The 15,763-nt window shown below is 41.9% G+C and overlaps 1 protein-coding gene across 2 annotated transcripts in view; it reads left to right on the top strand.

Annotated features, from left to right (window-relative positions):
• slc1a9 (solute carrier family 1 member 9) overlaps positions 1 to 13,235 on the top strand; it is a 33,867-nt gene extending 20,632 nt beyond the window's left edge. For both annotated transcript variants that reach the window (XM_087840037.1, XM_087840036.1), the window contains 7 exons: positions 400 to 505; positions 616 to 742; positions 3,576 to 3,809; positions 4,570 to 4,764; positions 9,729 to 9,863; positions 10,002 to 10,440; positions 12,076 to 13,235. In XM_087840037.1, coding sequence (XP_087696163.1) covers positions 400 to 505; positions 616 to 742; positions 3,576 to 3,809; positions 4,570 to 4,764; positions 9,729 to 9,863; positions 10,002 to 10,440; positions 12,076 to 12,282 — 1,443 coding nt within the window. In that variant the 3' untranslated portion in view covers positions 12,283 to 13,235. The remainder of the gene's footprint in view (positions 1 to 399; positions 506 to 615; positions 743 to 3,575; positions 3,810 to 4,569; positions 4,765 to 9,728; positions 9,864 to 10,001; positions 10,441 to 12,075) is intronic.
• The last annotated feature ends 2,528 nt before the right edge of the window (positions 13,236 to 15,763 follow it).

A 15,763-nucleotide genomic window follows, 5' to 3' on the forward strand; every position in this document is an offset into this window, starting at 1 on the left:
AGTAGTTATCTGTGTTTGACTGGGCGATGGTCAGCCGTCCTGCAGCTACCGCTAATCTCTTTACAGCTGCAAAGCCACATACTTATTTAGTGCAGTAAGGCATCTGCATCTTTATTTTAAACCGCGTCTTTGTTCATATTCATCAGGAATTCAGTAAATTCATATAAGTCACCGCTTTAGCAGCAGGGAATTGTCCTCCCCCCTTTCAGCCTTTTCGTCTCCTTTTTCTTTCCCTTTGTTGTATTTATGTTTCTCTTTTGCCTTTTCTTTAAACAGAAATCAGAGCACGTCGTGCCGCTGCCAAAACATTGTTTGTTCACACACAATGGGAGTTACAAAATCTAAGCACCCCGGCACAAACCACAGAATAATCTGAATGTCGCCCTGTGTTTCCTTCAGGTTCAGACGGTGCTGAAAAAGGTGCCGGTCGCAGCACCGAACCAAACTGAGCCCATATTAGTGAACAGGAAAAAACTGGAATACAAATGGGGCATGAACGTCCTCGGTGAGTTGATAACAGAGTTCGTATTGCGAGACGCTCGCGTTTTCCACGTCTCTTTTTGGTTATTTGTTCTCATTTTTCCACTCACTCGCTTGCTTTGTGTTTTCGTCAAGGTTTAATTGGCTTCTTCATCACCTTTGGGATCTGCATGGGCCGGATGGGCGAGCGTGGGAAGGTCATGTGTGACTTCTTCAACATCCTCAATGAAATTATCATGACGATGGTGTCCATGATCATGTGGTCGGTGTCTTGTATTCCTTCATTCGTATTTGTGTGTCTGTGTTTAAAAAGTGCGTGCCTCTGTTTTTCCTCTTGGTGGCCAACGTTTGACATTTTGGCGATGCCGCATACAACGGTCGGAGACAGTGATGGATAAGGCGAAGACTGTGTGCTTGAGGCAAATTGTGGGAACAAGCAGCAAGGTCAGATAGGAAAAAAAAAAACAAAGAGGAAGAGGGAGAAAGTGTGTCAGTGAAGGACGCAGACAGATGGAAAGAGGGAGAGGGTTTCCCTGGGACATGCTGGAGTCTGTGGTATGCTGGGGAGTAGCAGGGGCCGGGGCCCGGAACGGCGTTGTGGGCTCCCAGGGGAGCCGCGGTGGAAGATCTCCAGAATGTAATGGATCCATCGATGACAGAGGAGCTACTTGGTGGCAGAGCAGAAAGCAGATGCGGGCAGGAGGGACGTAAAAAGATGCATTCCTTCAGAGAGCAGCGCACGTCTTGAGGCTTCACAGAGCCCAGGCAAGTGGCGCAGAGAAAGTGTAGCGGTACTCGGAGCGGGGATGGGAAAGGAAAGGAGGAGTAGAGTAGGCGGTTGGACGAGAAACAGCAGGACGCTTGTCTCGCAGCTCCTCTAAGCCTCCTCTACATGTGCAGCTGGACACCAAAGGAACTGTATCATTGTCTGTATCACTCACTCAGTGTAAACAGATTACTCACGGGCTTATGGTGCGAGCCAAACACAGAATCCAGTGTATACAAAAAGCACGCATCATACAAGGGGCATATCTATCAAATCATATACATGGCATACCGCACCAAACAACTGTCCCTGGATGCCAGCTGACCTGGGAGAATGCACCGTCTCGTGATGGGACAAGGAGTCGCTTTAATTCAAGCGTCCCAATAACTGCAGTCTGTATTCATGAACAGGGACAACTGCTCTCCAGAGCTGGAAACCAGAGATCCAAGCATGTGTCCTGTCCCCTCGCAGAGAAACGTGCTTCATTGACTGTGACTAAAGATTTATGAGGTGGCGAAAACGTTGGCCTGACATTAAAAAAAAGTAACAGGGTGGCTACAGCTCCTTAAATATTCTTAAAATATCTTAAATTCACATCAATTTATAAAAGGCCTTGTAAAACTTATAGTCATGTCACCACATGGATTACTAGAACGCAGTGCCGCCATTTCTGCGGCATTGTTTATTGTTCTGCTATCCCTTTTAAATGTGTTTTATATGTGTAAATATAGTTAATGGCAACAGGGCGCTTATAGGCTAATTATTGGCTTATTTCATGGTTGTTGTGTCAGAAAACATCTTAAAATACTGAAATGTGATCCTGGCAGTAACATGCAGACATGGTGAGCAGTGTTGGTCAAGTTACTTGAAAAAAGTAATCAGTTACTAATTACTGATTACTTCCCCAAAAAAATAATCCCGTTACTTTACTGTTTACTTATTTTCAAAAGTAATTATTTACTTAGTTACTTAGTTACTTTTTAAAAACACGATTTACAACCTGAATAGGTGATAAAGCGATAGATCTTTCAGCCCAATTCTACTTTTTCTGCATAATCATCATACAAAATGTAATCAAATGGAAAAGTCTCTTTTTAAAACTTGTTTTATTAGTTTTAATCGTTTAACTTTATGCATCAAGCAACATTGTCTGACTGGAAGAAATTTGTTTAATATTTAAACCTATTTTCTGCACATTCCAGCACATAATTATTTTTTTGTGTGTGTGTGTTTACACTCAGTCTTTCAAATAGATGCAAGTAAAACACAGCAGAAAATAAATAAAGTCAAAGACTAGCGGTCCTTTTGCTCTATTTTCACCTGTAAAGCAGGAGTTGGTTAGGCGGAGGTTTACCCTGGTGCAGGTGTGCCGCAGCGGTCAGTGGAAGGATACGGCAGTTTCTCTGTGAGTTTCCCATTACGTGGTAGCTACTCGGTGCTTGCTTGGAAGTTTAGGGGTTTTTTTCGCTGTAAAAAGAAGTTTTCTTCCCACGCACAACGGACGCTAATGTTTTTGTCACTTTTTATGGAATTAAACTCAAAGTAAGGTCAGTACTTCCACGCTTTAAACGCTGCACGCTCATACTCTCTCCCGCACTCGATATATTATCCATTGTTGATCTGCACACAGCTGTTGTCACAAACGTCGCACTCGCTAACGTCACTGTCATGAGACATTCTCGCAAAAAAATCACGGTTTTAGTAACGCAGTAACGCAGCGTTCCTACGGGAAAGTAATGGTAATCTAATTACCGTTTTTGCAATAGTAATCCCTTACTTTACTCGTTACTTGAAAAAAGTAATCGGATTAACGTGTTACTGCCCATCTCTGATGGTGAGTTCACTGACAAACAGCTATGGTGGTAACCACCAATAACTCTTAGTGGTTGAAGCCAGTTCATAGAAATATTTAATAGAACAATAACACTGCATGTGAAACGTTTTTTTTTAATGTTTGGGACGGTGACAATAATTATGTTGTTTTCACATTAACACACACTTGTGTTCCTAAACAAAGACATTTTTTATGCAGGTTTGTTCTTAAATATTATTTTAAAGGATAGTAAAGTAGAACGAGTAGCCTTCACAAGACCTGTGGACACCTTGTCCTTTGTTGTAATTCATCCATAATTAATAAATTAAGTCAGTCAATCAAATCAAACAATTTCTGCCTTTAAATGGCTTTGTTGCTTATTGGACAGTTTAAAAAAGCAGAAAGAAATATTCATGTACATACACATATATATAGTGTATACTAAATGGAGTTTAATGGAACATAAACCACAATCAGTCCCAATCAGATAATTTCTTCTGTGATGTCTTTGTCCAGGTACTCTCCTGTCGGCATCGCCTCTCTGATTTCGGGAAAGATCGCAGCTATCGGGGACCTGGAGGTGGTAGCCAGGCAGCTGGGCATGTACATGGTGACTGTCATTGTGGGTCTGGTGATCCACGGGGGCTTGATCCTACCCGCTATATTCTTTGCAATCACCAGAAAAAGCCCCTTTGCTTTCTACTCTGGGATCTTCCAGGCGTGGATCACAGCCTTGGGCACTGCTAGCAGGTATGACAGCTTGCAGGAAGTGCATATGTATGTTTGGAAGTCGTCTGTTTGGGCATGTGTTCGCACATGTGTGTCACATATTTCTTTTACAACACGTATTGCTCGGACAGCTGTTGTAGTTGCCGTGATTGATCGGCGTAGCCTGCTACTCGCTTTCAGCTATTTGGGTTAAATCTGAAAGGCCTGAAGGCAAAAATCTGTATTTATGCAGCTACACTGACAAATCAGGACAGCACAGCCAAAGCGCAGGCTATCATAGACGAGTCCATGTCGGACAGATTCTGTGTTGTAAGTATCTAAGCCTTCGGATTAGTTGCCACCAGCCAAACTGGCCCCGCTGTATCCTGCCCGGCTTGGCTTGGCCCAGCCTGCCTGGGATTCAGCATTGCTGCTGAAACCAACTGTTATTTTGGCACATTACTGAGGCTTTAGTGAATATGGGTAATCCTATCAACGTTTTCTCTAATTATATTATGACCCGACCTCAGCGGGGCCGGGAATCAAATTCCTTTAATTCACATGTTGGAGGATTGAAACAGTGGCCTACCCCAGCTGTTAGGACGAGGCTGTCGGCCGACTCAAATTTCTCTCGCCTTTTTTAATTGTTGTCTCTTCCCTTCGTCCTCACCTCTGCACTTATGCCTTTCACCACCTGTCTGCCTATTTTATATCCCTCAGCAGACACTTTGCGCCTGCTCCGAGTACATCTGCACCTTTTTTCCCCTCTAACTCGCCTTCTTGTGTGGCCTTCTTCTTTCAGCGCGGGGACTTTGCCGGTCACCTTTCGCTGCCTTGAGGAAAATCTGAAGGTTGATAAGCGCGTGACTCGCTTCGTGCTTCCCATAGGTGCCACCATTAACATGGACGGCACTGCCTTGTACGAAGCCGTGGCCGCCATCTTTATTGCCCAAATGAATGACATCACCCTGGACTCTGGGCAGATTGTTACTGTCAGGTAAACCACATGGTCACTTGACTCTCATGACTCAGGTTGAGGCACCGTTGAGGCGCCGCTGCTCTTTCTCCCACATCAACAATAAGCCTTTAATAGTTTCCTTACTTGGCTGCTTCTGAAGATGCCTTACAGCATCTTTGCCAGCCAGCTATTCGTTTCCAAAACCAAGAGCAAAAAACATTTATCTTCTACTTAACCTACTCAGACTCCAAGCACTGCTTTTTCTTCTATTTACATTTTTCATAAAAGAAACAGAACAAACCAAAGTGGTTTTAATATCTATACACTGGACCTTAACCAGTCCACACAGCGGTACAGTGGTTAGCAATGTAGTTGCACACAAGAAAGTTCTGGATCTGCACCTCGAGGTCAGCTGGGGCCTTCCCGTGTGGAGTTTGCATGTTTTCCCTGTGCCTGCGTGGGTTTTCTCCAAGTGCTCCAACTTCCTTCCACTGTGCAAAGGCTTGCATTTTAGGTTGATTGGTGTCTCAGAATGGGCTCAGGGTGTGGATATGAGCAAGAATGGTTGTCTTGTCTATCTGGTTCGCAGCGCCGTGATGAACCGATGACCTTTGCAGGAACCAACATCCCTCGCTCAGTGTCATCTGGGAGAAGCTTGAGCTACTCTGCAACGCTAGCTAGGCGTGCAGTTTATAAAGAGGATGGACTGACTTTTGTAGAAAGTGTCCAGCATACAAACATTTGCATTGATTATTTCAACACACAGAATGTTTTAGTTACCAACAAAATCAGAACTGACACAACATAAGATGCAAATAAATAATAAAACTTTATGCATATATTCTGATTCTACATATACATTTAAATATGTGCTGATATTGACGTGAAACGCTTCATAATGCTTAAGCGTGGATGTTGGAGCACCTTTGAGACCCTTGTGACGAGCTGTTTGTTGTCTTTTTGTTGTTGTTTACACCATCAGCTGAGTAAACTAGGTGATAGAAGGTCATGTGTTTAGCCAGAGCGAAAAGCACCTGGCACAATTTACTCACATGCTGTGGCCAAAAGCAGGATGGGACAGGAAATTGTGGGGGTGTGAATGTAAACATAAACCGCTGTGCACATCAGTGTAAGTAGCCTCCATCACGGTCTCTGTCACCTGATTGCACCAGAACAGGTTCCTTTTTTGTCCTGCTCTCTGTTATTTTTCCCAAGAAGGATATTAACAAACAATATTCCCTGAATGCCGTGTCAGCTCGCCCTGCTTTAAGGTTTTTGTGTCAAAGTTCATTCTGATTCAAATATTAGTAAAAAGGGAAAAATATCAATTATGTTCTGACTCATCCTGAAGTCTCTCGTCCTGCGTCAAACATAGATGAATGGAAAGTGACGTTTGACTTAAGATAAGAGATAAGATAACTCTTTATTGTCATTGCACAGTCATACATAGTACAATAGTACAATGAAATTGGAAAACTGTCCTACGTCGGCACTACATATAACACAACACGACACGATATGACACAAAAAAGAAGAAGAAGTGTATTTGTATTGCACACTGTTATTCAAATACACTTCTTCTTCTTTTTTTATTACTAAGTTATTATACTGTGTTGTGTTGTTTGTGTTGCGTTGTGATGTGTCATATCGTGTCGTGTTGTGTTACTGTGTTGTTTGTGACTTGACTGTAAATAAAAGATGGACATGTTTTGGGACCAGAAGTGACTGCAGCTGGACAAGAGGAGCGCTAAGTTTCCAGCTAACACCTAAAGCTTGTTTAGCAATCTGCATCTGTAGCTTTTATGGCTGCACAAATACCAGCTGATTAGTATTAGGCAACATTCGGATAAATTTGAATTTCACTCATCAAATGTCTCGGTGCATCTTTATCGAGAAACCAGCAACACAAACACACTGGAACTCGTTCATTCATTTTCTTTTCTGCGTTTACAGAAGTGCACAGTCTGCACGCTTTAGTTCATTTTCAAATAACTTGCATCAAGTATGTAACGAGGTATAGAAATAAATATGGAAGGAAGTAAAGAAATATTCATGTCCCATTTCTGAGGTTTGAGCAGGAGACTGGATCCAGTCTGCTTGGATCAGATTCTGCTTGTTGTGGCCGCGGGTTACAAATGACGCTCAGCACTTTGAAGTTGTTTATTGTGCGTCTTTCATCAACGGCTGTTTACCACGAAATTTAATTTTAAGAAAATGCTGTATGGTTTTTGTGCGTGATGAAACTGAAATAAAATCCATATGTACTACATAAATCTGGCCCACTTTATTTCCCAGTCACAGCGTGGTGATAATTGGCACTGCAGTTTGTCAGACACAATTGAGATGTAACTAATAACAGACGAATAGCTTCAGGGAGTAAATATCACAGTTTAGAGCTGTATCCAAACTGGCTGGCCTGCAGGCCCCTGTGGTTACTGATAATTCTCTAATTGCAGACATGCCATGACAAGCAGCATTTTTCAGAGTCTTTAAAGTTTTACTTTAGGAAACATCTTTTGTTGTGGACAGAGGAAATGAGTCCTTTCTATCCTCGTGTACTTTATACAAGCATTGCATTGATGAAATACACGTAAATGAGCTCACATAAATCCGAGACTTGTTGGTGTGTGATGTTGAGAAACAGAATACTGGACCACTCCATGTGTAAATCTTAGTGGGTGGAGACAGATTAGGGTTTTTGATTTTTTTATATGGTGATATTATAAACACGTAAAACCAAAACTCACCTCTCGCTACAATTCAAAGTCTTTAACTTTAAGTTAATTGTGCTTTTGGCTGCCACATGACTGACTAAACATGCTGAACCAGCAGTGAAAGCATGAATTGGTGAGTTCCAATATTAAATGTGGTTTCGGTTTAGCCTTTTCTGGTGTTTCAGCAGTTTTTGAGCACAATGGTCTGGTTTACAGTTGGGTTTAACTATTTTTTCAGATACATCACCTTTTGCATGTGGAATTAATTCACTTTTGCATTTTTCAGTCTACCATTTTTGTAAGTAAAGTTTATTTATTAAGCACTTTTCATAGACAGGTAGTCACAAAGCGCTGCACACAGAGATTAAAATAAACAGTACGATAAATAGCAAAATGCACAATATACACAATATAGAGTTTAAATGTAAATTAAAATATAAAAATGTAAAAAGCATTGGTCGACAGAAAGCTTGTTTAAACAGTAAAGTTTTTAACTGTTTTTTAAAGGATTCCACAGAGTCAACCAAACGTAGTTGTAGAGGTAGACTGTTCCACAGACTGAAAGGCTCCGCCCCCTTTCGTCTTCAGACGTGTTCTGGGAACAACCAACAAACTCTGAGTCTGTGAGCGGAGACGGCGAGCAGTAGTGTATTTTGTGAGAAGCTTGGATAAATAATCTGCGGCTTGGCCATTTAGTGCTCTGTACGTTAAAGCAATAATTTTAAAACGAATTCTAAAATCTATTGGGAGCCAACGTAAAGAACATAAAATAGGAGTGATGTGAGCTCGCTTGCTAGAGCGAGTTAGTAGTCTGGCTGCTGCGTTTTGTATAGCTCGGAGGCGAGAAAGAGATGATTTATCCAAGCTGGTAAACAGGGAGTTACAATAATTTTGGCGAGTGTTCAGAAATCTATGAAAAAAGTAATGTCTGCATGTAGGGATGCAACGATACCAATTTTTTCAAACCGATACAATACCGATACTTGGATCTGAGTACTTGCCGATACAGAGTACAAAAACCGATACTTCTACCACACACACAAATACAATTAATTGGAAGACAGGTTTTATTTTATTCTCTGCCGATAAAAAAATAAAATCTTAATAAAAATGACCACAGAAAAATTTCAAGTGAAAAATAAGCACTTCTGTTAAATTATTGCAGAGTCTCCACATTGTAATTTTACAAAATATCACTGAACTATTGGCACTGTCTCGAGCTTTCAGAATAATAAATGAACACTTCTGTTTGGAATAAAATAAATACAAATTAGGTTTGCGAATAAAATAAACTTTTAAATTATTGCAGTCATTGTGGTCCACACTGCTGACATTTTGTTTAGCCTAGCTACAGCAGCCTTCGGTTTCTCTTTTTTATCTGGAGTCGCCAGTCTCACTCGCCTAACCCTGTGCCTGTTTAGCGTGGGATGTCCCCCTAGTGGCCAATATAAAAAACTACAACAGAAATGACAAGCCACCCTCTGATTAATGAAATAAGTTGTATCGGTTAACTTTTACAAGTATGAGTACACACACATTTTACAGTATCGGCTCCGATACCCGATACCAGTATCGGTATCGGTGCATCCCTATCTGCATGCTTTGACTCTGTTTCTTGAAGAGCCTAAATTCAAATTGAAGCGCTTTCCCAATATGCCAGCATGCCATTAGTTCAGGCAGGCCACGAACTCAAGTTAGCCTCAATTTCAGATCAGTTCATCTAATCTCATTGCCAGCCCACGTCACTCAGCGGATACAACTGCTATGTAATCAAAGAAAGGATATCTATTGGAAAAACTGATGGAGGCCATGCTATTTAATTTGCTTTAGCTTAGACCTGCATTACTAATTACAAATGAGTTACAAATTATGATATCAAATATTTTAACAGTATTCCAAGCTTGTTTATTTGACATAATTAGCCATTAGTGTAACAAACAATACAATTTATTTAAGTTTTTTAAAAAAACCTCTTACAGGGGAGGTAGTACTAGACACAGAATTTAAAGACACCCAGCGTGTCCTTTGATTTATGCAGATAGACAAAAAAGGCAAAAAGAGGCAGCACAGTAGTTACAGGGATGTCTGACACTTGACTCAAGCTGAACTATTAGGAAGTGATGAAATAGTTGCACTTGATTGATTGACTGATTGGAAAAGGCCACATGAGCATAAATGGGAAAAAGCCAGAATCATCACTAAAATCACTATTTGATTATTTCTGCCTGCCTACAGCACATTACTGCAAGCATGATTCAAATATACCTTTTTCCCATCTCTTCTCTCCAGTATGACCGCCACGCTGGCCAGTGTTGGAGCCGCCAGTATTCCTAGCGCTGGACTGGTAACCATGCTACTGATCCTGACAGCTGTCGGCCTGCCTACCCAGGACATCAGCCTGCTGATCGCTGTCGACTGGCTGCTGTGAGTCAGGTGTCTGATGAGCAGGCAATAACAAATCACTGCTCTGCGATCCATGTTAGGGTGCTGACACTTAACGTAATGTTGGTATCACTAAGCCGTAATTTCACTCACTGACACTGATGCCATTTGTCCACTCAGTGACCGAATGCGTACCTCCATCAATGTCGTTGGCGACTCATTCGGTGCCGGGATTGTGGATCACTTGTCAAAGACGGAGCTCGCCGAACTTGATGCGGCCGAAATGCAAACGCTCTCGCAAGAGGGGGAGCTCGATTTCGTCCCTCCGCCGCCAATCCTCACGGAGATGGACATGGTCGACCCTCTCAAACCGCCCGAGCTGCCTCCTCGTTCCCCTCGCCCACCCAAACAAAACCACCACAGTCACATACTCTCCCAATCCCACTCCATCACTTACTCGCCATCCCGTTCTGTCCGGTCTCCGTCACCACGCTCCATCAGTTCTCCCTCTCCGCGTTCCGTCTGTTCCCACTCTCCCAGGCCTTTCCGTACTCATTCCCCACGCCTCCTGCGCAGGACAGAGCCGGGATATTGTGTCCTGCCCAGCCATGACAATCAGGTACGTACTTTCTACCTTATACTTTAAAGACAAATGGCAGTTAGTACATACATTAGAAATCTAAATCTTCTTGTTATCCTTGTTATTTAGCATAGAATTTGTTGAATATTACAAATATGTGTCTATAGTTTTTTCTCTGATAAAAGAGCAGCAGCTGGCTTACATTCTGTCACATCTTCTAGCAGGAACCTAATAACTTATAATTGACCAAATGTCTGATGTTTTAATGTTTTAATGAGGTCATTTTACCAGTTCAGTATAAGTATACCAAAAGCTTAGCCTTGACTCTACTCTAAAGGTTTTTTTTTTTTCAATTCTTAGCTCTGTATGACATCACAGAGAGTGCTTATCCCTTATATGATACACTGAAGCACAGAAACCCCACTCACCTGCTGTTAAAACCTTCGGATGCATTAAGGGGTCTTGAACTCCAGGCCTCGTGGGCCGGTGTCCTGCAGGTTTTAAATCTCACCCTGGGTCATCACACCTGAATCAAATGATTAGTTCATTACCAGGCCTCTGGAGAACTGCAAGGCATGGGCTGTATCCCAATTCAGGGTCTGCAGCCTTAAAGTACGCAGCCTCAACGATCCTCAAGGGCCGCGTACTTAAAGACAGCTAAGACCGGAAGTGCGAGGCTTGTGAAATGGGACGGTCTAGCCTCCGTTGCGCTGCCCAGGTTGCCTAGCAACCATGATACTAACAGCTGGAAACGTTTCATACAGCTTTGTTTGACAGAAATGAAGGAGAAAATTTTTTGTTCATTTGTTTGTTTGTTTCTACATGAGCTTTGATCATTCTCTGTAAGATTAAGCTCAGCTATTGAACGGCGTATATTTTAAAGTAAAGGCTTTAAAACCAAGTTAGTACAAACGTCACTAATGTCACATAACTTTGCCGACATGTGGCCAACAGTAATGTTTTAATGTTCTTCGTTATTAAACATTTGCACATAAATAAGTGACATAATATTCAGTACTTACTTAAGTTTACTCTTCGGGCGCCCCTCATCGTCGTTTTTTTTCGGCAAAATTATCCACACCCACCGCCGCGCTATGCATTCTGGGATATGTTGGGCCACAAAGTCTACACCGCCACGTCCTTAAAATTCAGGGAAATGAAGGACGCATTTGAGGAGCCTTTGAATTGGGACAGCCTTCGTCGCGTCGCGGTGACGTAATCGGCCTTAAAATGCGGCCTTTAAGGCTGCAGACCCTGAATTGGGATACAGCCATGTTGAGGAGGTCATTTAGCCGTTTGAATCAGCTGTGATGGATCAAGGACACATCGAAAACCTGCAGGACACCGGCCCTCGAGGCCTGGAGTTCGACACCTGTGCATTAAGATAACTAAGGAGTATTTTGAACTGCAAATCATGTAAAGCTACTCTAATAGAGTTTAAAAAAATAAAATAAAACTACAGAGAAATTAATATAATATGCCCACTTTATCATGTATATTGAAAATGCATCAAAGATTTCTGGATGCAGATAAACTCAAACTCTTGAACCTAATAATATGACTTTGATGACATCATCCTGGGAAAGACCTTTAACATTTAGCATGTTAAATTTAAGTATGTTGGTCAGTCGGCGCAGGCTGCATGATCTCATTTCGGTCTCTTCACACTCTCAGATTCCCACACTGCCGCGCTCCTACAGGGAGAGAGAGCGAGACCGAGAGAGAGAAAGAGACAGGGAGCGGGAGCGACTGAGGCGAGAGAGTGAAACCGAGGAGGAAGAGGAGAGGGAGAGGGTTCTGGGCGAAGTAAGCGACGGCGAGGAGAGCGATGACACTGCTTACGATCGAAGGCACACCATCCCGCCGTGCGACCTGCCGTGATCAGATTTCACCACCAGCGTGTTTCACAGTCGATTTGTTTCCACTTTTACGACAGGTTTTAACCACTTTTAGCTTCACTCTTCAGTGGAGGTACAGAGTGGGTTGCATTGCTAATTTTTCAATGCACGGATCTTAAAATGTCATGATGGCAATGCAGTGTAATATTCCCAAGAAGGGCCCTTAAAAACCAGGCCTGAGACTTTTGCTCTGTGATTGGATGCTGAAAGAGTTTCTTTTCCTCCTTATCTTATCTACTCCAGTCTTGATTTATAATTTTTCTTCTGAAATCCACCCAAACCTAAAATGTTCCCAAACGCATACACGTCCACGAATTCAACTGATGCCAGAGAATGTGAGTCTGCTCTTGATGAAAAAAGTCTGCTGGTGCTCTTACCAGCCTTGTAACGCACAAACAGGAAATCATTTTGCTCAGATTCCCTTTAAGGAAGTTTTAAAAAATTTACTTTAAAAGAAAAGTTTGACATTTTGAGGACATTTGCAGTGAGGAAAAATGTATTCACAGTTAAAGACTAATATCATTAACTGTAAATATATGTAGAACTTCAGGTAGCTTTCAATGGCTGGTTCTCTTTCAAGGTCATAAAACATTTACTAGCACCTTTAAATCTCATTAATTAACAGGTGATGTCTTTTTCTAACAAGTTTAAAAGCTGAATTTAAAATGTGCACTTTTGCTGGATGTTAAATTTTTCACTAGAGTGACAGTTTGATCCTTTCAAAGCCTTGCATTGCAGGTGGTCACCAGTACTGGTGGATTTACTTCACTCTGGAGATAGCCAGGATAGCTGATTCCCACTAGTGTTTTGGCCGAGAAAACTAGCAGGTAAACTGTAGCTTTATATTTAGTATACTGATAGACAGTACTCGTTTTAATTCTGCTTTATCGATATAGTTCCAAATCAGAACAGTAGTCAACTCAAGGTGCTTTGAGTTGACTACGTTTGAGACCCTATCGTATTTTGGAGCGAAAAGAATCAGATGATCCCCTTTGAACAAGCAGCAGGTGACAGTGGGAAGGAAAAACTCTCTTCTGACAGGAAGAAACCAGACTCGGGGAGGAAAGCCATCTGCCGTGACTGGCTGGGAGGTTAGGGAAAAGGATACAAAGGAGTAAAACGAGATGCTCATTGCAGTCTGAGCCTATTGCAACTTAACTAACGGATGCTCCAGGGTCACCTGATCCAGCCGTAGCCTTTCACACGTGAACTGACTGCAGCTCTGAAGCTTTTCCAGCTGTTACCAAATGTAAATGTGGAAATATAAAAATGCATCTCAGTCATTTCATTTATTAGTCTATAACTTGCCAGCATGAGAATACAGAAGGTAAGTGGTTTCCTCCTGCACGCCCAGGCGCCACTCGAATTCAAACCAAAGTGAGAACCAGACTAAAGCAGATTTTTTTCCTGTTTTGTGCTACACGCACAAACTCATCATGTGCGATGAGTTTGTGCGTGAAAGCCGCGAGACAGCAAGACAGCAAATATCTTTCAAAATGTTGAACTAGTCCTTTAAAAATACCAACTGATACTTTACATCTGGCAGGCCGTATTTTTATACAGTTCTCTTTACATGTTTCTCCTCAGTGCTCTTTTACCTCATTCCCTCTGACATCAGTCACCGTTGATGTTAATATTGTCTATATTATCTAGGGTTTGTATTTTCTTTGTTGTGGTCTGGTGTGTGAAATGATGAATTTTAGGCCAGAAGCTGTTTCAATTTTGTTGTTTGTTTAAATTTACTTGTTATTTTACTCTTACTTCTTATTTAAATTTGTTAATTGCTGTAAAATATCATCTTCTGTCCCACTGAACTGCCTTTCATTTCAAATCGAACTTCATGAACTGCCTCCCTACATCCTCGAGTCTCAACGCAGAGTCACAGGTCCAGATTGTGTGTATACTGTATGTAATAAAATCTTAGAGATTTATTTAAAGTAACTGCACTTCTCTCGTGTTTCCTCTGCTGCTCAAGGAACTTGTGCAATCTGTGGGAGGATTTGCAGTCAAAGGGGGACACGCGTCAGTGTTTGGTGACTAAAGACGGTGGAAAAATCCTGCAGACAAAGATATTACTGAGTGGAAAAATTGCAACACACACATAAGCAGGATGCACGCATTACACACGAGGCTGTAATGAGACAAAGACAGAGATACCAACACACTTAATCCTCTCAGTGAAGAGTTAGAGATGGGCGAGGCAGGGGAGAGCGACGGATGGGAGAGGAATCGGTAGGCGGCAGATGGCCAGAAAGACGTCAATCCTTTTCATTCTTCCCAGACAGCATAAGAGCTTTGTGGGTGATTGCAAGCAAGGCTGACGTTAGCTCAGGGACACGTCAGAGAGGAAAGCTGAGCAGAAAGGTGAACACCCCCCCCCCCCCCTCCCCCCCAAAGAGCTCGGCAAAAACTGAAAATCGAAACTCTCGTTTGGGTTCGTTAAAATTCGAGTTTGTCTCGATCGACATTTGCGGCTGATGGAGTCCAAAGAAGAAAGCGCTAATCTGCCCTGTGGCCTGTGCCCCTGCAGCGCATGACGTGGGGATATCGTGTCGCACCATCTGAAGGGAAACGAGGGTCAGGAATTTAATCACTGCAGCTATCACTGTTCAGAGGAGTTTGTGCGTGAGTGTTGGGGGTTTGGAGGGTCACAGGGAGCATCATCTGCTCCTTTCTATTATCTTCACTCCAGCTCTGTTTCAACGTAACATCAGGACAGAAATGTAAGACACAGAAGCCATTTTCACAAACTAGACGAAAAAAACTCTTTTTGCATTTAAAGCCGTCTGCGATGACTAATCAGTATTTAAAATTACAGGTGCTAAGAGGGATTCCTTATAGTATAAACAGAAATATAAAGAATTATATGATTACATTCATCAAAGTATGAATCTCGCAACTATTTTCATGGCTGACTGCTCTGAGAAATAATGATCTGATATATCATCATGTGGCCTGAAAGTTTTCCAGAGCTCAAGTTGAAGCCCACAGCTTCAAAGCCAATTTCTAAAAAGCTGCGTGTCAAAAAATTACAACATTTCTTTTAAATAAATACATAACAGGATAGAGAGACAGATTTTGTCTCGAACTCTAAACTAATTCCATTTTTTATTTTATATGACAGCTACACACTCTAGAGGAGACCAATAGATTCCCTTTCTGGTTAACTGACATTATAAATGACTTTATCTACTAGTGTTTCACACATGATAAGAATATCAGTGATAGATTTTCTTTCCCTCTTCACATTCTAAATTGTGTTTTTTTTGGTAACGTAGTATAAAAATAAAAGATTATTTATGCTCTGAGTTCGAGATGGTTTACAAACGTGATGATTTCAAGGTGGAACACGTTAATCTGAAGTCTTTCTGGCATATTCTAAATCAGACCCACGAGACGCAGGAGTGAGCCCGGCAGCCTGGTTTGGTTTTAAAACTCAGTCTGACATCTAGAGGCTGGATCGC

This window comes from Neolamprologus brichardi, chromosome 4, assembly GCF_056152115.1.
Source record: "Neolamprologus brichardi isolate AB-2024 chromosome 4, ASM5615211v1, whole genome shotgun sequence".
NCBI lineage: Eukaryota > Metazoa > Chordata > Actinopteri > Cichliformes > Cichlidae > Neolamprologus > Neolamprologus brichardi.